We start from the raw sequence: 24065 nt of genomic DNA on the forward strand, positions 1-24065 counted from the left end.
GATGGTTGTATTCTCAACAAGAAATGAGTTAGGAGGAAGGCTGGTACAAAGGGAAAGTAACTCGTTCTCTTAGGCATGTTGATTTTGAGATGTCGTCCATGAGGAAACAGTCAAGAGGCAGAACTCAAAGCCAAGAGAGATGAGGGCCAAGTGTATAGGTAGCCTTGGGAGTCATCTGCTGAAAGACATTTGAGGCCAGGGGACCTGTTGAGATCCCCAAGAGAGAGTACAAAGAAGCAGCGGCAACAAAGACCTAAAATATACATAGGGACATTACATGCTTAACGACCCAGCAAAGGAGACCTATGCAGAGATCAGACAGGTGAGAGAATGAGAAGAAAGCAGTCACCAAGGCCCAGGGAAAAGAAAGGAGGGAGTACTCATCAGTTTTCATAGAGAAGTCCAGAAGAATGAGAACTGAGGAAAGATCTTAGCAATTAAACAATTTTCGTTAGATGATAGAATAAGAAAAGAGGCAGCTAGGTATCTCAGTGGAGAGAGCACAGGGCCTAGAAGCAAGAAGAACTGAATTCAAATCCAGCCTCATTCATTAGCAGTGTAACCCTGGGTAAATCGTTTAACCTCTTTGCCTTAATCCATTGGAGAAGGAAATGACAAACCACTCCAGTATCTTTGCCAAGGAAACCCTGGGGACAGTTTTGAGCAGCTAGGTAGCACAGTAGATAGAGGGCCAGATTTGGAGTCAAAAGGTCCTGAGTTCAAACCTGACTTTAGATACTTCCTAGCTGTGTGATCTTGTGCAAATCACTTAACCCCATTTGCCTAGCTCATGTCCTTCTGTCTTAGAATTGGATTAAGATAGAAGGTAAGAGTTGTTCGGGTTTTTTTTAATCAGACACAACTGAACAGAATAGGAAAAGCACAAGAGAAGAGAAAGTAGAGGTAAAAAGGGCGGAACTAGACTTTTTCTAGGAGTTGACAGTGAGAAGGAGATGTAAAATGTTAACTCAAAAGTATGGCAGAGTCAAATGAACACTTTTAAAGATTGGGCATGTTTACAGGCAGCAGGAAAGGAGCCAATTGATATGAGTTAGGATCATTACAATTAGGAAAGGAGAGAGGGGCCAAACGGGGGGAGGTCTGAATATATGCCAGTGTGTTTTGTCAAGGCAGAATCAGGAGAGGTGAGCCCAGTCCTAGAGAGGGTTGGCCAGGGGAGCAGTCTTTTGATAAGGAGCTAAATATCCATGTTTGCAAAAAGAAGGGATATGAGAGGCAAAAACTCTAATACAAAGCAAAGTTGTTAACTTTGGAAGGAAGGGAAGGAATGAAGTTGATGAGAATGAGAGAGAAAAAGGTGGTTGCTAGGGAAAACAACTTATGACTCTGAACCAGTAAAAGAGTTTCTGCTGATGTAATTCCCTCACCCTTCCTAGCCCCTTGGTTCAGCTTTGGTCTTGAGTTGGTCTGGGTAGCTTAGTTGTACAGGACTGGTCTGGGTAACTGTGACTAGATGTTTATGGCTTGTGCTATACATTTTCTTTAGTGTGATTTATCTATCCCCTAGGGCACCTTGGTATGCAGGTATGGAGGGCTGAGAGCAGTTGACTTATTTGTGCTCTCATCTTCCCTCATTACAAATTATTTATTTTCTACATATCTGTATTTGCTTATTTCTGAAAGTATTATATGCCACCCTTACTCTAAGGGTAAGATCTGAGAGTAAAAACCTTATTTTTAATTTGATTGATAAATTGATTGCTTACTCTCCTTCTACAAGCACAGTTGTGCCCAGGACCTCAGCTGTTGATTTGATTGGGGGATGGGGGGTATTCTACTAATTTTAACTAGTAATTTAATAACTTCCTTATTCCCATCCTTTATTATTACACATTTCAGACAATCATTTCAATCATTCAAAAGCAAGATTATGGAGCCTTCAGCAATTTTTTGCTCTGTATGAAGGGTATTCCTAGACTCAAGGAATTTATCGTATAAATATTAAGAGACAACTTGGTCTTTGGGCAAGTTTCCCAATGAGAAACTCTACAATAACAAACCTTTTAGTGGTAACAATAAAGGTGCTCTTTAGGGGGAGTGTGACAGTGAGTAGCCACAGGACAAAAAGAAAAAGAGTTCCATTATATCACTGTTTGTTTGAGATATAAACTATGAGTCATATTCTTGATAGGAGCTGTTATAGAGATGACACATTTTAAGTGTTGAGAGAGTCTTGGTTGTCAATTTTCCTAAAATGTACAAAAATGATACCATTACTTATGTATGGTATATACGTACAAGTATATGTGAACCTATCCCGAATTGTGTAATTGTTTGTTTGGTTTTTTTTGAGATATTTCTTCATCCTCTCAGAATAACGACTCTGTGATGATCTAGTCATTGTCAGTTTGCATTGACATTGATTCTGACATCTATTATGAAATCACATTTTAACAAAAACCTTCCTCCTAAAAGCTTGGTATTTACTTGTTTGTTTTTTAAAGGTTAGTTAAAATGTGATTGAGCTAACAAGCCATAAATCCATAGAATCCCAGAGCATAAATAAAGCCAAGAAATCATTGCATCTGAATCATGAACTCCCTTTACAACACAGCTGTAAAGTTATATACTCATCTCCCCTGTAGCCCACTCTATTTTTAGGAAATTTAGTCTTTCCTTTCATTGAACTAAAATCCTAAAGTCTGACTCCCTATTCTGTGTTCTAGAGTCACACAGCATAAGTACTCCTTCAACATGCCTCTCCTTCAAATACTGGGAGATAGTGAGCCAATTCCCTCACCAACCTCTCCCCCTCTTCTGTATATGTCTCAGTCTATCAGTACTCAAATGCTCATATGGGCGCTCTCTCCAGGGATATAAGTTGCAGCAAATCCTTGTTTTCTCCTAACATTGTAAGGGTACCCATGGAGCACTCTGGCTTTCCACCCGTTATTCCTTGTCTTTGCCACATGATCAGGCCATCTTCTCTTCCTGTTAAAATCTCTTAATGAGGGGGCAGCTGGGTAGCTCAGTGGACTGAGAGCCAAGCCTAGAGATAGGAGGTCCTAGGTTCAAATTTGGCCTCAGATACTTCCCAGCTGTGTGACCCTGGGCAAGTCACTTAACCCCCATTGCCTAGCCCTTACCTCTCTTCTTCCTTGGAACCAATACACAGTATTGATTCCAAAACAGAAGGTAAGAGCTTAAAAAAAAAGTCTCTTAATGACCTCTTCTGTGCCTATTCTTCTTTAAAGTTCATCATTAGTTATATATTGCAGCCTGCTCTCTTTTGCCCTCTTGGTCATACTCATTTTCAAGTCTTCAGGACTTGAAATATTTCATATTTCGTCCTAAAGCAGCAGCAAAGTATTGGTCTCTAAAATGTGACCTTTATTTCCATTGAATAAATGGAATCATTAAAAAAACTTTATTACTTCCACAAGGCAGTCCAGTTCACTACCTTCTCTTGTTCATCTTTGAACCCAAATTTTTCACCATCTCTGATATGTGTGTGTGTGTGTGTGTGTGTATATATATATATATATATATATATATATATATCATAATCTGAGCAGTAGACATTCTTCATCCACTTGATCTTTCCTGTGTTTATGGTCATGCCCCACTCTTTTGGATGCTTATGACTTTCTTCTGGAAGAGATCTGTGATGTTTCAGAGCCTGAGGCAATCAGCAAATGTTAACCACAAGCATGAACATCTGGGGAACTTCACTGTCTACAAGGAATCATTCTTCAGCTTGGACCCTGTGTAGAGCCTCCTCCTTCACACTGAGACCTTTGCCAAGTATATATCTACCTACTTTGTGCCTTGCCTACTATTTACACTGATTGATTAGGTCAGCAGAGCCAAACCTTTTAGAGATGGAGTGCCATGCCCCGCCCCCAGAGACTGAATGCCACACATACCCCCTACCCCAGATAGGAGGGAAGCCCCCATTTGGGCTGCTGGGCAACAGGGTGGATGATGTACTCAGACATGCATGGAGAGGGGGAGGGGAACAGCTCTGCCCCCAGTCCCTCTGGCTTTCTAGTAAGGAACTCTAGCAGGGGTGCCCACAGAGAGGGCTCTGTATGCCGTCTGTGGCTCTTGTACCACAAGTTCACCATCATGGGTTTAGGTCATTGAACAGGGTTATTTTCACAATATCTCTGGCCTTGCCTCCACTCTGCTTCCAGTCCTCATAACTTCACACCATAGCCTTCATGTTGGTCTCCCTGCTCCTAATCTATTCCCATTCCAGTCTATCCTTCACTCAGATATCAGTGATCTTAATAAAGCATGAGGCTGACCACAACACTCCCCTGTTCAGTAAACTCTAAAGGTTTCCTATTATTATTAGAAGATCCAAAAATCAAATAGAAAATCCTTTTTGACTTTTAATGCCCTTTGAACCTTGGTCTATTCTAATCTTCTTTTCACATCTTACTTCCTTCCACATGATATAAAATACTTCATCTCCCAGCCTAAGCCTTTTTACTGACTGTCTCCCAGACCTGTATTCTCAATTTCATTTCTGCCCCTGGCTTCCCTTGCTTCCTTCAAGTCTCAACTAAAACCCTTCAGCTTTAATATCTTATGGAAGAAATCTTGTCTAATCCCCCTAAATTCTAATGCTTTCTCTCTGAAATTATTTCCAATTTGTCTTGTATATATCTTGTTTGTTTATTTTAGCTTGCTTGTTGTCTCTTCCATTAGATTGAGTTCTTTGAGGGCAGGAAATATTTTTGTCTTTTTTGTATTTTTACTGCTTAGCACAGTGCCCAAGTCATAATTGGCAGTTAATGGATGCTTATTGACTTATTTCTATTGTTATTCCTTTCAAGGAAACTTGATTTATTTTGAAGTATGAATGACACAACATGTAGGAAAATTGTCTTTAAGGAAGGCTTTATGAAATCAATTACTTTTCCATAATTAACAATAAGCATGTAGGGATTTGGTATTCTCTACATAATTTAAGAAATGGTCCATGGTTGACTGGTGCTTTTGAAAGCTTGTCTGTTACCTAATAGCCTTAATTCCTTAATAGGTTATAATTAGGTTAATTAAAATACCCTTCATTCCTTACCCTTATAAAGATTTCATATAGACATGTATTGTGTCAGTAGTTGTTCATATTTTCCCATTCACTTTTGTTTTAATAAAACCAATAAAATTTGACATCTCCCCATCCAGACACTTTTCATGTCAGCCTACTCATCCTTGAATCTCCTCCCACACAGATTTCCTTTATATACTTCATCCAGTTCATCTATGTTTCTGTCTTCTTTTTCTTTAATACCATCTCTCTACTTTTAAGCACATCCAGAACTGTAATTTTAAGTTCCAACTGTAATAATTGCTTCCCAGTGGTAAAAAGTATATTATACTAAATCTTTACAGATCTTTTTATTTTTCTTCTAATTGTTGTCTTCTATTCATTCTTGTAAGTGTTCTTTGCTTAGGATGACTTCCATTAAATGAATATATTCTCAAACTTGATTTAAACTGTTTTTATTCTCCAGTGCTTCTCTCTACTTTTTGAAGTGATACTGTAGATAATTATCCAATTTCCTTCATAAAATTTTATGAACACGTTCATATTAAAAACTAGTGTTGACCTTAGAACCTTTCTCCATTTAGCAAAAAAAAAAAGGCAGATATTTTCTGTTTAAGGTGCTCTGTGGGTAGTTCTTATTATCTTCTTGTGGCAATAGATTTCTATCAGTTAAAACTGTTCAATATTATTAAAACTGGTGCCAAAGTCATTTTTGTTGTCCATCTCTCCCATTTTTGAACTGGAGGTTCAGAATTAAGTTTTTCAATGGTACATGGCATTATTTCTCTTGTGTTATTCTTCTACTTTCTTTTTATTCATTTTAATCTTTGTCCCAACAAGTGAGACCATACATAGACAGCCAAATTGTCTCTGATTCCGAGATAACTCCCACATCATTGATGAGTCTTCCTGTCTGTTAAAATATACTCTATTTCACTTTTTGTAATGCTTCTTAGTTCTTGTGAGATCCGGTGCCTATCAGTTCTTTCTCTTTTTTTCCCCCCAAAGAAAATGTCCATATATAGAGGCATAAGGCTTCCACATAGTCCCTAAGTCTTTGGCCTCTCTTTAGTTCTCTCACTAGCCTTTCTTTTTCCCACCTTTCCATTGAAATAAAGTATCGAATCATATGTTGGTTTAATTTTAAGGGTCTTATTGAGTTCCTCCTAGAATTTTTCAGCTTCTTCATCCTAAACAACTGATGACATTGTATAAGCTTTCTGATTTCTATCAAGTTACAAACCTTCTTGAATAGTTTATTCTTAAAATCTCAATCATGGTCAAAATGCATCCTGGCAGGAAAGCCATGTACTGAAAATTACCTCTGATCTTCTACCTTAACTGCCAAGGAATTTTTCTCATTCTATGCATATGAAGACCAAATTTTGCTAGCCAGTTAAACAATCCAGTTTGCTTGTACTTTCTATTGAAGACACTGAGTACAGCTCTCATATTTCCTACATTTGCTATCATTCTGGGCTAGTAGAATCTATTATTCAGCAGCAGATCCAGAATTTCCTCTTGTGCCAAATATCCAAAAGTATCTCAGAGAGCTTTCATAGTCATAGGTTGAAAAGTCTTGAATATTACCAACAGCTGATCTACACAAGATATGAAAAGGCAATTACTTATTCCAGATAGTTGTAATAGGTAACTCAAAGGACTTGCTCCAGGGAGCTGAAGCCTACACTAATATATATATATATATAGATATAGATATAGATATAGATAGATAGATAGATAGATAGATAGATAGATAGATAGATAGATAGATAGATAGATAGATAAAGAACATTAACCACATCTTTAAAGGCCTTGTCCAGTTGGTCTCTAAACTATACCAGGTAGGCCAGAGGTGTAAAACTCAAAGGCATGTCTAACAAAACTCAAAAGTGCAACCTAAAACAGATTAAAATTCAGTGTTTAACAACACCCCCACACTCACAAACACACACAAAAACAATGCAACATGAATGATATTAACTTGTGGTTTTCTAGGTTAGTCTGAGGCCATTGAATTTGACACTACTATTCTAGACCATTTTATACCTTTTTTCTTCTGCTGCTCACAGTTGTCAAATTTGTACCCATGGATGAAAGGATTAAGACACTTTGCTCTGTCTAAATATCTTATAATCAGAGAGATGCAAATCAAAACAACTCTGAGGTATCACCTCACACCTAGCAGATTGGCTAACATGACAGCAAAGGAAAGTAATGAATGCTGGAGGGGATGTGGCAAAGTGGGGACATTAATTCATTGCTGGTGGAGTTGTGAATTGATCCAACCATTCTGGAGGGCAATTTGGAACTATGCCCAAAGGGCACTAAAAGACTGTCTGCCCTTTGACCCAGCCATAGCACTGCTGGGTTTGTACCCCAAAGAGATAATAAGGAAAAAGACTTGTATAAGAATATTCATAGCTGCGCTCTTTGTGGTGGCAAAAAATTGGAAAATGAGGGGATGCCCTTCAATTGGGGAATGGCTGAACAAATTGTGGTATATGTTGGTGATGGAATACTATTGTGCTCAAAGGAATAATAAAGTGGAGGAATTCCATGTGAACTGCAGAGTGAGAGGAGCAGAACCAGGAGAACATTGTACACCGAGACTGATACACTGTGGTACAATCGAATGTAATGGACTTCTCCATTAGTGGCAATGCAGTGCTCCTGAACAACTTGGAGGGATCTATGAGAAAGACCACTATCCACATTCAGAGGAAAAACTGTGGGAGTAAAAACACAGAAGAAAAAAACAACTGATTGATTGCATGGGTCGAGGGGATATGATTGGGGTTATAGACTCTAAATGATCATCCTGGTGCAAACATCAACAACATGGAAATAGGTTTTGATCAAGGACACATGTAAAACCCAGTGGAATTGTGTGTTGGCTACTAGAAGAGGTGGTGGATGGGGAGGGAAAGAATATGATTCTTGTAACCAAGGAAGATTTTTCTAAATTGACTAATTAAATAAAATTTTCAAAAAATAAAATAAAATAAAGGTTTCCCTTATCTTTAAAAAAGAAAAAGACACTTTGCTCTGGTAGAATAGTTCTTTACTTATCTCTAGTAGTTGATAGTAGACTCATCCAGAATGCTATTTACCTCAGAGAGAACAACTTTCTGTGCCCACTCTCAAAAATCTTTGAAGTTGGAGCAGCTAGGTAGTGAAGTGAATAGAGCGCTGGGCCTAGACTCAGAATGTCCTGGGTTCAGTTATGACCACAGACGTATCCTAACTCTGTGACCCCAGGCAAGAAGCTTAATCCCAATTCTCTAGACTTGCCACTCTTCTGCTTTAGAATCAATACTTAGTATCCATTCTAAGACAGAAGGTAAAGGTTTTATTTTATATATGTGTATGTATGTATATATAGATACCCACACATGCATACATACATACATTCATACATATATGGAGTCAGAGTGGAGTTCTTTGCACTTTGGGCATGTCCCAAATCTAAAAAAAGTGGCCCTTATACTAAATTTGAAACATTATATTCCATGATTGTCTTCCATACAGAGAAAGCTATATTCCCTCAATTACCCTCTTATAATACCTTCATCTACTTTATCTCTGGCTTATATATCTATATGTTTGTATATATGTGTATATATTCACACATTCCCACCCCATTTAAAATTTTTTAAATGCTTGTTGACTAATTGACAAACAGTCCTTTCATCCTTCAGCCACTGAAACTCTTCTTTTTCCAAAAATCTTTTCCCACCCAACAATAGTCTTATAGGCACATGGTCTTAAGGTAGATGTACTTTTTCTCCTCCACTGCATACTTTTAAGTTGAGTCCCAGTTTCCTAAGAAATGTTATTGGGGAGGAGGCAAGATGGCAGCTCAGTAGCAGCAAAAGCTGAAACTGCTCTCACTATTCTTCCAAACCTAAGAAATGTTGTCTTTTCTTTAATTCCATAATATCAATTACCCAACAAACATTTCTTAAACACCTACCATATATAAAGCAGTATGCTAGGCATTATGTATAGAAAATGAAAAATGACAAAAATTTCCTCTCACAAGCAAGTTATAGACAAAGTGGCAAGATAAAATACAGTTTTTAAATGCAAAAAAAGTTTCAGGAAAAACGTATAGTCAAATAGTCCTGGGATTATGAACTAAGGTGGTAGAAGCATAAATGGAAAGTTGGACAGAGGTGAAAGGGATATGATAGTAGTGGTAAAAACAGGTGATTGCAAAGGTAGAGTCAATCATAGATAAATCTCAGCTTATAAGGTGAGGAGGATGTTGAAATAAGGATAGTTGGAGAAGAAGGGGGGTTTTGTTGGAAAATAAACATGTTAAATTTGATATATTATTAGGACATACCCAATGGAAATGTCCAGGAGGCAATTAGAAAGAAAGAAGTAAAGAAGAGAAGTAAAGAAGAGAACTGACTATATGTATCTAGAGGTAATATTTGACACCATGGAAGGAGATGAGAGATGAGAGAACAAACAATAGCCTTTTGGGGGTGTCCCATGCTTATAAGTTGGAGGAGAAAAACAAACTAATGAGTAAGACATAACTAAATAGGCCAAAAGATAGAGCAATGTGATAGAAGTCAAAAGAGGAGAGAGGTAGGAGAATAGTGAGCAATATCAGATATTGCAAAAATGTCAACAAGTCAGTCATCAAAAGGCCATTGGATTGGGCAGTTTTTCTGTTATTGATGACCTTTGAGAGAGCAGTGAAGATGGAAGTCATATTGCAAGGGTTGAGTAAGTAGTAAGGAAGCAGATAAAGCATGCATTGAAAGGTTAGCAGTCAGCAGCCAGATAAACTGATAATTTCAGAACGTATAATACAGTGGTAGGCCTAAGCAAAAGGGCTGACAGTGCCAGAGAGGTTAAAAGATGAAATATTTTAAAAGATAAAAAATTAAAAAATAAAGGAGAGCAAAGTCCTGGAGGAGATGGGAGGGAGTTGGAGGTGGGAAAGAGGCACAAGGTACCATTGGCAAAGAGGAAGACCATATCATCCTCTGAGAATGGACAACAAAGAGTTTTAATATGGTCTTGCAGAGTAGGTTCAAGGTGTGACAGAGGGAGAAAGTGAAGGAGTATATAAGAGATGGCATCAGTCTCATCAGCAAAGTAGGAATGTAGGTTAACTGCTGAAAGATGGGGTTGTGGGGAGAGTGTTAGAGCCTTGAGACAAGAAGTTTTTTCACTGTCTTTTACTGTTTGTTTTGCTTTTCCCAAAAGAAGCCTGGAAAACATCTCTGTATCAAGGATACAGAAATAGTTACAAGGAAATAGTTACATGCATCTTTAAGGAGATAGTTTTGATGTCATGAAAAAAGAATTTTACTTGTAATCAGAAAACCTAGATTCAGGCTGAGAGATTAATTATTCTGTAAAGAGGAATTATCTTTGGACTTGAAGGGACAGAAGAGAAATAGATAATAGAAAGTTGAAGCTCCAGATTTAGTAGAGAGTTATAATAAAATTTCTTAGATGAGATGAAGTCACCAGACACATCCTAATATACAAAAAGAGGTGGCAGATATAATTGCTAAGTGACTTGACAGAGGTCTTTAAAAAAAAAGGGCATGAAAATAGGAGAAACTCTTCAGGATGAGAGATGGACAGTTTATGTCCCAGTTTTCCAAAAGGAATGGGAATAAAGACTTCAGGTGATGGGCTGGTGAATTGTAGAATATTAGAATTGGAAGGTACCTCACAGGCTCGCTAGTCCAACCCGTACCTGAAAAATAATCTTCTGCAACTAGGAGACGTGATGATCCCTTAAAGATCTCTTAGCTAGTGTCAGGCTTTCTTGATATCCTTGGAGACAAGATGAAGAACCAGAAGCATGATCAGTAAGGCTGGATAGATTTGGAACTAGCTGACCAACCACACCCAAAGATTAGTAACCGAAGGATTGATATCTCTCTGAACTGAGGATTCCACTGAATTACCCCAGTGATGCAGCCTTGGCCCATCGGTAACTTGGATGAAGGCAAAGAGAGTGTGCTTAGGAAATCTGTCAATTCTAGAAGTTGGGAGGGTAAATTGATATGCGGATGATATGATAGTCAGGATCTATAGGTTGAATGATAGTTTTTTTTAAAAATCAGCAGTGTGGTTACAGACTAAGGGAAACATAGCTTAATAACATCTGATAGAAAAGGGCATTCCCGAGTCAATAGTCCAAAAAAGTTAATATGGTCTTAGTGCACATTAATAGGAATATAGGAACAAAGCTATTTATTGATATTTCCACTCTATCCTGGTCCTGCCACATCTGAAATAATATATTCATTTTGAAGCACTTTATTTTAGTAAAGGCAATGAGAATGTGGAACACAGTGAAAAAAATAGTGACTAGAATGGCAAGGTTTTAAAACCCTTGATATGTGAGATCAGTTGAATTGGAAATGTTTAGTCTGGAGAAGAGAAGACTTAGTGGAGATATCATCTTCACACATTTGAAAGACTCTCATGTGAAAGAGAGATTACAGATATTTTGTTTACCCCTGGAAGACAGAAGTGGGAGCAATGAATAGAGGTTTCCATAAATCAGATTTAGCATCAACATAAGGAAATATTTCTTTTTTATTTAGTTTTTTATCAGTTATATGTAATAAGTTTCCACATAACTTTTCTAAAGTTATATGATTCAAATTGTCTCCCTCCCTTCTTCCCTGCCCCCTCCCAGAGCTGGCAAGCAATTCAGTCTGAGCTATACATTTATTATCACACAAAACATATTTTCTTTTTGTTCATTTTTTTGAGTGAATAATCTTATAAAACCAAAATCCCAAACCATAAACCCAAATAAACAAGTGAAAAATTGTAATCTTTCAACTGCATTTCTACACCTAGAACAATGATTCTTTCTCTGGTGGTAGATAGCATTTGTTGTCATAAGTCCCTCGGAATTGTCCTGGATCATTGCATTGCTGTTAGTAGCCCAGGCTATCACATTTATATTCCTTAATATTGCTGTTACTGTGCACAGTGTTCTCTTGGTTCTGCTTATTTCACTCTAGATCTGTTCATGTAGGTTTTTCCAGTTCTTTATGAAATCATCCTGTTCATCATTCCTTATAGCACAATAGTATTCTAAACCCACAGTTTGTTCAGCCATTCCCCAATTGATGGATATCTCCTCAATTTCCAATTCTTTGCCCACACAAAAAGAGCAACTGTGAATGTTTTTGTATAAATGGTCCTTTCTCATTTAAAAAAAAACTGTTTGGGATATAGACCTAGTAGTTAATTTATTGGATCAAAGGATATGCATTCTTTTATAGCTTTTTAGAGCATAATTCCAAATTGCCCAACAGAATGGTTGGATCAGTTCACAACTCTACTAGCAATGCATTAGTGTCCCAATTTGGCCACATCCCCTCCCACATTTATTATTTTCCTTTACTGTAATACTGGCCAATCCGATAGGTGTGAGGTGGTACCTCAGAGTTGTTTTGATTTGCATCTCTATAGTCAAGAGGGATTTAGGATATTTTTTCATATGATTATTGAGAGCTTTGATTTCTTCATCTGAAACCTGCTTATTCATATCCTTTGACCATTTGTCAATTGGGGAATGACTTGTATTATTAAAAAATTAACTTGATTCTTTACATATTTGAGAAATGAGACATTTATCAGAGAAATTTGGTACAAAAATCTTTTCCCAATGTGTTGTTTCCCTTCTAAACTTGGTTGCATTGGTTTTGTTTGTACAAAAACTTAAACTTAACAGTTGGAATTATTCATTTTACATCTTGTAATGTTCTCTATCTCTTGTTTGGTCATAAAGTCTTCCTTTTCCTATAGATCTGACAGATAAGCTATTCTGTATTCCCCTAATTGACTTATAATATCCTCCTTTATGGGTAAATCGTATACCATTTTGACCTAAGATAAGGACATAATTCTTAGAATTAGAGCAGTCCATAAGTGGAATGTATACTTCTTTAGGAGGTAGTGAGTTCCACATTCCTGGAGGTATTCAAGAACAGATTATATGACCATTTGTTAGCTTGTTTTGGAGGGGATTTCTAATTATAAGGTAGGATAAACAACTTATGATATTCCTTTCCATTCTAAGAGTCTGTAATTCTGTAGTTTATACTTTCTTCTTTCTACTCATTTCAGACAGCCCTACTACCAGCTTTTATAGTAAAGTTGACCAAGTTTTAGATCATCTGAAATGGGGATTTTTAACTTTTATTTGTCCAAGGACCCTTTGCCATAGGTGGAGCCTATAGACCCCTTCTCAGAATGTTTTGAAATGCATAAAATATGTAAGATTACAAAGGAAACCAATTATATTAAAGCATATTTATCAAAATATTTTGTAAAAATATGGTCACAGATCCATAGTTAAGAATCTCTGATCTAAAACAACATATGTAAACATCTAAGAGGTTAAAGGAGAGAAGAAGTAGATAGGAAGTTATAGTCATTATACCATCTCTGTTCTCTTGCTGATTCACTCTAGAATCTGGGTGTCAATTATTTTCACCTCCAGCTCTAATAGCCTAGAAATGTTACTACTCCTCACAAGTATTCATTCCAAAAAATTTTTCTAAGCATTAATCATTGGGCTAAATACAAAGTTAAATAAGACTGAGTTCTGGCCCTCAAGAAGGTTTTTTTAATCTAGGGGCAGGTAGGCGGCACAGTGGAAAGATTGCCAGGCCTGGATTCAGAGTATATATGTTCAAATCTGGCCTCAGATACTTTTTAGCTGTGTGACCCAGGGCAAGTCCCTTAATCCCCATCACCTACCCCCCCTATAACTCTTATATCTTAGAATTAATACTAAGTCAAGAGATCTGAGTTTGTTTTTATTTTTAAAGACGCTTACAATCTTGACAAAGCGTATAAAAGCTTTATAGAAAACTTACAAATGAATGTAATTCAAGGTAGAATAAAAAATTTATAAGAAGTGGGGGTAGCTAGGTGGCTCAGTAGATGAAGAGCCTTGGAACTAGTAGTATTGATTCTAAGATAGTAAGGGTTTAAAAAAAGAAAGAATAGTTTTATAAAGGTGAGATCATAGGGGGAGAAATCATTTCTGAAATTAAATTGCATTACAATGAGGATTTTGGTTCTCAAACTTTAGAGGATCTGCAAATTGTATAAGACTGCTTGAGTTCATGCCCTTAAGGAACATACAGTCTGGTTGCCAGAGCAAGACAGATGCATGAAACAAAGAGAGGACATTCCAAACCATAGACGTGCTAAATGCAGTGAAAGTCAAACAGTGCACGGGGGAGTTCAGGGAGAGGGACCAGATTATAGGGAGTTTCGTGCAAACATTGGTGGTGACTTCAGTGAGTTTGCAGGAAGGGAAGTGCAGTCATTCTAGATGAACCTGTCACACTAATGATACAGGAAAGAAAGGAGTAACCAAAGCTTTTCTGAGAGACCAAACCATTGCCTTGGAAGGTGGGGAGAGCCATTGCTTGTAGACCAAACTGGAAATTTTTCTGATGTTAGTGGATGGCATAAAATGGGCTGAGGTTGGAGGTTAGAGTCAGGTAGGAGGAGGACATCACCAGCATCTGCATGTGTCAGAAATTGGAGAAGTAAAAACCCTAAAAACACAGTGGCCTTTAACGCTTTTAGTGAAAGGGAAGCTAGACAAACCACAGGCGGATTTGAACCAAAAAAGGGCAGAGAATCTTCATCACAAGTTATAAAGTGGGTTAGAATTCATGCCCTTGTATTATTGTACAGAGGCAGGGAAGAAGGGGATTCAATTTATGTGATAACAGAACATCACAAATGGGCTCCCTCTAGTTACCCCTCAAGTAAGATTTTGTAAAGAAATATTCAGGTGACCATTTCACTTCACACAAAATTGAGTTTAAAACAAACAAATAAAACTCTGGTGTGGATTTGTGACCATGTCTGTGTATTTCTTGAATCCCTCCAGTACGGTCTCTTTCTTTGCAAAGCATGTTGTGAGAAACACTGACTTCACCTTGTTCTCTAGTGGAACCTTTTCAAATGTCACTAATGCTATTCCTGTAAAAGCACCTGTTCTGGGGAGATTTCACATACCTTGAGTTACTGAACCATGGTGCTGATCTCTATTGGCTCCTGCAGGGGGTGTATTGAATGCCTGTGGCTGAGGTGTATTTGGATGAAAAACAGCCAATGTTGTCACAGCATGCTCCCTGTGGGGCACCCTAGATACTTCCATCACTGTGTTTTCATCTCAGTGGGTTTTCATCTGTAAAGGTAGAATTTAGTGTTACAACAGTACCCAAGTCTACCCTTGCTGTCTTTAAATCTGGTTTCTTATCTTTTTTTCTGGACTGGATTTCTGCCCTGGAAGACAGGAGTTGGAGATGTTTAAATGCAGATGGCTGAATTTTTTAAAATGAATAAGTAGTTGTGAAAAAAGGAGAAAAAAAGCATTATGGGGCCCTGGTCATTTGACAAACAATAGTAGGTGTTGCTAAAATGAGCTAAAGGAAAAATATTTCCTTGCACCAAAAACTTTTTATCATATGAAAAAGGAAGTTCATATAAGAATTTTTAGAGAGAAGAGTCCCTCTAGTGCACAACTGGAAGAAGTAAGAGTTCAGTATGCTTGGAAATGTAGTAAGAAGGCTGGAGTAAAATTGGTGCCTTTTGTCACAAAAAGACAACAAACGATAAATGTTATTGGATGAATGGCCAGTAAAGGTTATAAAAATAAAGAGAGTGAATGAGCTTTTTAAATGAATGATGAAAGATGCTCTTGATCTAAGAGAACAAGTTCAAAGATAAGGTTTGTCACTAATAAAACCCTTGGGGACTTTCAAGTGTGATGAGATTACCAAAATCACCACTTCTTTGTCCTTTCTTATATAGTTTCCTTGTACTCAGTTCTATTTAGCCTGTATCTGTTCAGTACCTCCTTCTGCCAAGAATGACTTCATCATCCTCCTACTTAAGTCTCTTATAGCTCAAGTGCTGGACTGTAGTACAACTTGAAAATAATTAACTTAAGCCAACCGAACAGTTCTCTGAGCAAAGAGATGTAAAGATGACTGAAATTTTTAATACATGCCAAATAATGCTTTATCCTAATGAAACCAAACCTATGTGCATTGCTGCTTTTCCCCCCCATATTTACTTGGTCCATGACATTCTTCCTGTATTATATTTGTTTGTATACAAGTTATATCTCCAATATTAGATTGCAATACGTGGTGGGTCCCTCTCCTCCCTTCTCCCCTTGTCACTGAGACAACTTTACATCCACCCTGTATTTATCTTGTATGGGCTTTGTTGGTTGTTCCTTGTGACTGTTACCACCATTAGAATGTCAGCTGCTGGAGGGCCAGGATTATTTTTGCTTTTCTTTGTAGGCTCAGGGCTTTAGCTGACTACCTTGAGAATCTAAACATCAACAATAAGAGATGGGGGAGGGAGGGGACCCAGGTGGCTCAGTGGATTGAGAGCCAGACTTGGAAACAGGAGGTACTGGGTTCAAATCTAGCCTCAGACATGAACTAGCTGTATGACCCAGGGCAAATCACTTAACCCCAATTGCCCTGGCCCTTACCACTCTTCTGTCTTAGAACAATACTTAGTATCAAAGTAGTAAAAGTGTTTAGCTTTTTAAAATAAAATAATATGTTTATGGAAAGATGAGTCCCAGACACAGAATTTATGGTCATTAGAACAAACAGTGGAAACTACATAAGCATAAAAGAACTTGATACACTGTGTATTAGAGTATTTGTGCTTTATTCTGCTTACCCACCATAGGTTTAGTGCTGTTGCCTGCCTTGTGGTGCTCTAGCCCCTTATCAATTTCCATCTCTCATTACCAAGCTGTTTTACAAAAGATCTAAGCAGGGGCAAACTATCCTTGCTAAAAGAGGTATGAGCAGTCTTTCTTGGTTGGACATGGTCATAAGCTAAAGTTAGCACTTGGTAGAGATACCTTCCCAAATAATTAGAAGATTTCTTAAAAGATCTTTGGGGCGAGGAAACTTTGTGAGGAAACTGGGACAAATTCTCCCTTGTTTTTAAGCCTTTAGAAGCAGATCAGTATACAAAATTCTGCAAATGAGAGTGCTTTCTTTGCAGTAATCTCTAAAATATGTGTGTCTCCCTAACCTGCCTCTGTTTCCTCCTTCTTGAATGGGGCAATACCCTGTGTATAGTTTACAGTAGATAGAAACATGTTAAATGATTTTCTAGATAGTTAGGATTTTTAAAATTCCCTTTAATAAACTATGAATCCTATGGGGAAAATAGGTTAAATTTTGTCTTTTGCCCACCTGTAATAAAAAGTATTTTTGCATTGCTTTCTATTTCAGGTTGCCCGACTCATGGAGATGGGATTCTCTAGGGTGGATGCTTTGGAGGCCCTGAGAGCTTCAAATAATGACCTTAATGTAGCCACCAACTTCCTACTGCAACACTGATTGAGCCTGATGAACTCAGCTGACATGGTTTCTTGTGATCTGAGGCTGAGGCAGTGTTTGTCTCCTGGTAGACATTGAAAAGCCTCCACCAAATGAATCCAAAGCAACAAAGCCATGTCTATAAAAACTGTTATAATGTTGGGTAGAGGGTAGGTATGCCTTGCTGCTCCCATGCTCTTAACCCCCAAGATTGTTATGATTATACTATCAGAAAATAATTTTGTCATTGAATTAGCTAGCATGTTATTTTCTATCTTTATTTTGAAAAATTAGGTCTATTTCTTAGTTTGGGGAATCAGAAGTAAAGAATTTGTTATAGTATTTGTATAAAATGAGGAGTGAGTGCAAACTTAAACAAGTTTAGTTATGCTACTCCAGAAGGGAAATTGAGACTGATATAAGTAATACTATTTTTATTATAGTACATTATCCCACATAATCTTTTGATTACAATAATAATCTGAAAGAGGGAAAGGATTAATTTTATTTCAATAAGGACATGTCAGATTATTCTTTACGAAAGCCTTTTTTATTGTATTTTTTTCTCAATTTTATTTTTAAACCTAAAGAGCTATTCAGGCCATGCCTGATACCACCTGGATACCAGAAGTACAATTTGTATATTTATTATAAATTGTATTCACTAGGGAATGACTGTGGGAAAGTGGAAGCACTGAGTCACACTCCTCATTATTACCAATGCAGGGCAAATTGCCTAGGCCTTTCTCTTCATGTCTTCCAAAAAAAAAAAACCCTACTAATTAAATCCTTAGAGTCTCAAAAACCATGGGAAAAAATGGAATCTAGTGATAACTCTCCCCTGAAAATACAAAGTAGATCCATAATGGGGAAGTGATTCAGACAGAAAAAGGACGAAAATTGAGCTAAAAAAAACCCAGCCTAATGGCATCCAGCCGAGTGCAGAGGGATCAGAATAACCTGCTGTATCATCATGATGGCCCAGATAGAGTACTTTATAGTTGACACGTGATGGATTTGTGAATAGGCTGTGCATTATTTTCAGGAAATAGAGATGAGGAACTCTAGCCCACCTTTTTTGTCTGGTTCTTGGGCTGAGTGTTTGCCTGCTGAAAACCTAGATCAAAACCTAGTCCCTGTCTACAGCACCAGCATCTGCCTCTCTAGAAGAGGCACTTCTTGGCAGCCACAGCCCTGGGATGCTTGGCATCCCAACAAACTGACCTAGGCAATGGAGGAGATGTGGAGAACATTTCAGAATTAGTCACCATAAGCAGGGAAAACAGAAATCAGGGTTGAAAGGAATGGAAAATGGGAGAGGAGGGAAAAGGTTAAAAATGGTCTTGGCCAGGGGTCCCCAAACTTTTTACACGGGTGGGGGGGCCAGTTCACTGTCCCTCAGACCATTGGAGGGCCGGACTATAAAAGAAAACTATGAACAAATCTGTATACACTGTCTGGAATAGTGGAGGCTGCAATGCTGGCTGTGATGGGCCTGTCACACCTTGCACAGGCCTATCACTGCCACCACTACACCAGGCAGCAGTATACACAGTGCGGAATCCTCTCCTCCAGACCACTGCTCACCATGCTGACGTCTTCCACTGTGCAGCCACATAATCCTTTGTGTGGCGCCTCGTTCTCATTCAGTTACTCTCAGAACAAGGCGCCACACAAAGGATTATGTCACAGCACTGCCACATCCAGTGCTCCTCTCACTGACCACCAATGAAAGAGGTGCCCCTTCCAGAAGTGCAGTGGGAGGGCAGATAAATGGCCTGAGGGGGCTGCATGTGGCCCGGGGGCCATAATCGAGACTCTTGACCATTAGAACAGATGAAAATAAGGGGAAATGCAACTCCATTTGTCATTTGCAAAGTGAGCAGAAATGTAGCAAACTGATGCCAGTTTAAGTACGTGATGCTCATCATCATAAAGTTTAAAATATATTTTGTCATGTTAGTATTTTTCACATAAGACTGGCTAACTCAAAAGAAACTCTCTCTTAGGCTCTCAATAACAAAGTACCAAAATTGTTGTGCTACCTGTCCCTCTGTGCTTGGAGTGCTTTATTGGAGAAAAGAGCTCGAGAGAGATCTTGTTTCCTCTAGCACTGACTAATTATAATAGGAGCTGCATCCTGAAAGAAGGAAAAAAGTGTCACCATGGACAGCTGGTTCCAGGGCTCATACATATCAGTGCAGGGCTGGACCAGTAGGGCTCAAAGGAGTCTGTGCCCGTCTGGCTCAAGGCTCACTTAGCAGCCCTTGAGAGTGGCCCCATCCAGGGAAATACAAACAAGAGAACCGAATGGCGAGGCCTGGGCTCAGTCACTAAGCTCCGTCAGACAGAGGGCACCAGAGCGGGGGAGGTGTGTCAGTCAAGGGCCACACCACTCAGCCTTGCATATTTTTCTCCCCAAAAGTGCAACAGTCGCACCATGGGCTATATTTATGCACAGTCAAATCATTCCTAGCCAGTTCACCAGAAAAGCAGAAGATTTCTATGGTCTCAGATCTCTTAATAAATAAGACTTCCCTGAAAATCAGGTAAAGAAAGATGCATGTGGGTATCTGAAGCGGCATTGAAAGTAACCACAGATGCGATGATTTTGATCAGGTCCTATCATTTCCTCAATGTAGGGCCTTCCATTTCCACTGAGGCTCAAATGCAGGTTGTAGGCTTATTAGAGGGCTAAGTGACTCGCCCACAGTCACACAACTTACATGTGTTGGAGGCCAGGCTCCATGCCTTCCATACCAGCCTCCTATCCACTGGGCCGTACTGCCTCTCAGATTGAATGTGCTGGGGCTTTTCCTTTTGAAAAGGATCAGCCATCCTTCTGGTTTGTTTGGTGTTTGCTGCCATATTTTGATAAATCCTTCCAATTCAGTTTTCAATACTTAATGTTCCTCTCCCTGGTAAACGATAATGCTTTGCTTTCCTGTGTATCCCCCAGGTTTTTTCCCTTCTACTCACAACCTGTGGCCTCGGGATCTTTCCCTTTGTCACTGCTTCCAGGCTGTCATTCCCTACCCATTACTTTCCCCGACTCCCCCCTCCTTCATAATCAGCCGTTTCCCACCGGATGGCAAGCCAGGCATCTGCTTCAAATAAGCAGGGGCTTTGATTCCAGGAACTCCATCCACCTGCCCCTCCCATCAGCCATTGGAAAGCTCAGACAGGTGGATGCCCGAGCTTGGAGAACATCCAGTGTCCCACTGTCATGCTCCGTGCCAGAGGGGGGCGCCAAAGAGCTGCGCTGAGCTACCATTAAGCTCTCAGAAAATGTTGGTGGATTATTGAATTAGTACCATGCTGATTTTCATTATTAAGTGGGTAGGTTCCATGTCACCCCAGAGAGAGGCAAAAACCTTGTTAGGAGCTTCACCTGGCCTGAGGGAGAGCCTGTATCAGTAAAGCCCTGATTGATAGCAGAGCCCCAGGCACTACCTCAGTGTAAATTACATTGAAATCAGGAAAGGAACAACCTGACTTAAACTGGTGAAGTAAGCCCAAAGTTATGAAAATAGCCAAGTGCCATTTGAAAAATGAAATCACTTCTTAAGACCTGAACTTCTAATCCATTCCTACAGCAATAGTCCTTTCACAGAGCTCTGTCTGTGGCCAGAACTGTTTTGGAGGGAAGTGCCGTATGGTTCTAAGTATTTACTAATATGTATTGATCAAAAAATGTCTGATTAGCTAGACTCTGCATCCCACACCTTTCCCTTGGCCTTAACCCACTATTTGGGTTTTTTTTTTTCCAATAAAAGAGTCAGTAAATAAGTGTCATGAAGAGGGATCAACATTTCTCATTGTGATTTTCTGGCTTTGACTAAAGATTTTTCTTTTTCATTTTATGTTAAAACTTGTTGGAACAAGTATAAGGGCAATCTGTTCAGACCACTGTAAATATACTTTACCTTTTGTTTTGTTTTGTTTTGTTTAAGCAGCAGGATCTAAGGAACCCAGTCCCCCAAAGAGAGAGCTTTTGCACTTCCATTTGGAAATGGCATTGATCAGCATATTTTCTTGTAAGATTAGCATGCCATTTTAAAATAATCATTGGGTCCTTTGGGAAAGGTTGATTAATAATCTCTTTCTATCTTTTACACACAAGGAAATGTTCAGCAGATCTATCTGCGTGACCAAGACCTACAGGGGCCCTCTTTTGCACTCCAGTTTGGAACTGGCCAGAAAATCAGATATTTTTCACCCAGGGGGGCGTTTTGCCTCCTGGGTATTCTGACCTGCATCATAAATGTGTGTGGCATTTCAGGAGCCCTCCAGCACTCAGGTTGGAAGAATAAGCGAGTTTGGTCACTCATAGTCCTCTCCTGAGGACCTGAGGCCATCATTTGGAGTCCTAGTGACCTAGGGCAGAACATCATCTCTAGGATAAAGCCCAGGTCATCAGAACTGTCTCAAGGGAAGACCAGACAAAACTGGGAGTGAGTGAGAAGTTCGCTTCCAAGGCCCTGGGGATTCCCTGTAGGTAAAATGGAATCACTCCCTGGGCATAATTTGCAGCCTCCTTCCAGGAGAGTTCTGACCCAAACTGAGAGGAAGCCTCCGTGGCGACCTCCAAGCAACCAGACTCCATAGCAGCAAAATGAAAAATGAGTTGTTAGGCACAGTGAATACCAAGTGGTCACTTAACCTTCTTTTTTGTTTCAAGGGCCCTTATGGCACTCTGGTGAAGCCTATGGACCCCTTCTCAGAATAAAGCTTTTAAAGACAAAACAAAATATGGAGCATTACAAAGGGAAACCAGTTCTATTGCAATACAGTTATCCAGATTTAGAAAACAACCAGCCAGGTTCATGTGCCCTTCTCTCCCCCAGCCTCCCCAAACCCCTGGTGTACATTATCCATCTATAGGCATGAAAAGGAGTAAAGATCTTTCGGTTCAATCTAGCCAGCTTTGCACCGTTCTGCAGGTATAGCCCTTGAGGCGTGATGCAGCTCTGCTCAGTAAGCAGAGCGCCGAAGCCAAAACAGAGCCTGTCACCGTGCTCGCCGATCTTGGGTCCACCGGGGGCTCCCGCCAGACCTCTGTATAAGGGACGCCTAGAGAAGTGAATACCAGCATACCCAGAGGAGTGTCCAGCCATTCTGAGGCTAGCGGCTCCCCAAAATGGTCTTCACGAGCCTGGACAAGCTCAGTGCCGGGCCAGGACTCTGGATTCCATCCCAGAGCCCCCGGGGACTTGAAGTAGGGGAGGAGGCAGGAAGTGGGCCCTTTCCTGTCCTCCTTTAGGGCCCTTTGGCAGTTCCGTTTACTGCCAGACCGTAGCGCTCCCTTCTCTCCCCCGCGTAGAGCCTCTTCATGCTTTCGAAGGCTGCTCCAGGGTGTAAGTCATGGGGACCGTGGGAGATGCCATGCTTTACTTGTTAACATCTTACCAGCAGAGCAGTAGTCGTCAGAAACATACAGCGTAATGGCGAACGGGGGTAGTTGAGCATCGCCAAGGAGTGGTCAGCAGCCTGATGTCTATGCAGCTGTTTTCTTGGGGCGACTTGTAAACCCTACATTTTTGTTGTTTCTGGAATCCAAGTTTTCTCTGGTTTTCAAACGGTATCAAACTGCTAAATGTCTTCTGCTCAAACTTGAGTGAATGCCTATTAACTCCTCAAGAGGCAGGACCTCATTACACTGAGATTTTCTCATTCATGTCTGTGTATTTTGTGCCTATGGATGCCTTAATTACCTGTTTAAAGGAGAAGAGGGGGAAAGTAGTGATTCTGTTCAAAGCAAGCCAACAACCTAACTAAAAGCCAAATCCTGGATGAGCTACAAGAAACTCATTGACCCACTTGCTGGGCAGAGTTCTGAATGGCAATGTCATTTGTGTTCTGGGTGAACTCATTGTGGCTAGAATTATGGTTTAGTAAAAGAAAGTCAAAACCCAGAGTGCCCCGGCTCCGTCTGTCTTATTTCTAAGGTTGATGCGAGTGGAATTGGCTTCCTAAAGGGGCCTGCCACGGCTTTCGGAGTAGCCAGATACCCTGGCCATCTTCCAGCCCCCGCCCAAGCCTTGCCGCAAACCTAGCTCTAATCGATGTCTGTCCCTCCGACTGGGAGGAGCCAGAATGCTCCTTACAGCTATGGGCCGATAGGCGACGCATTTCACCCGCCTTGGAAGGCCTCAGTGGCCTCATTTGTAAAAGGAAGAGGTAGGACAGCAGGGTTCCGAGAGATGGCATTTTGCAGAAGAAATGAGTTTGCAAGGAAGTGCCACAGCATGCGTGGAGCAGAGACAGACAGGAGAGAGCCTGCTTGGAATCTTGGAGGAGGGGTTTCTGGGAGTTCAGCTGCCAGCCTGGGGGGAGTTGCTTGTGAACTCCGGGCCCCCTTACTCCAGCGCTTTGGGAGAATGGGCTGTAAGAGGGAAAGAAGCCCCTCCTGCCAAGATTTCCTATGGAACTCGAGACCTGCCGTCCTGCAGGCTGCGGTCACGCTGAGAAGAACAAGGCCAAAGAGGGAGCAGCTCCGGACTGCTCAGTTGACCTTTGGGGCATTGCCGAGGTAGACAGAGTCACTCCTGATTCCTGACTTCTGGCCTGCTAATACCTAGACTCGTTCGGTTGGCGGATTAGCCCAGCCTTAGACAGCACAGCCAGGAAACTTGGGGAGGAGATGCAAATTG

The 24065-nt window shown here is 40.0% G+C and overlaps 1 protein-coding gene across 1 annotated transcript in view; it reads left to right on the forward strand.

Moving 5' to 3' along the window:
- The window catches only part of UBAC2 (UBA domain containing 2), a 326804-nt gene extending 303475 nt beyond the window's left edge, over positions 1–23329 (forward strand). The window contains exon 9 of the mRNA XM_007501351.3: positions 17326–23329. Within this exon, the coding sequence (XP_007501413.1) occupies positions 17326–17433 (108 nt within the window). The 3' untranslated portion in view covers positions 17434–23329. The remainder of the gene's footprint in view (positions 1–17325) is intronic.
- The last annotated feature ends 736 nt before the right edge of the window (positions 23330–24065 follow it).

The sequence above is a fragment of the Monodelphis domestica genome, chromosome 8 (genome assembly GCF_027887165.1).
Source record: "Monodelphis domestica isolate mMonDom1 chromosome 8, mMonDom1.pri, whole genome shotgun sequence".
NCBI classification, from domain to species: domain Eukaryota; kingdom Metazoa; phylum Chordata; class Mammalia; order Didelphimorphia; family Didelphidae; genus Monodelphis; species Monodelphis domestica.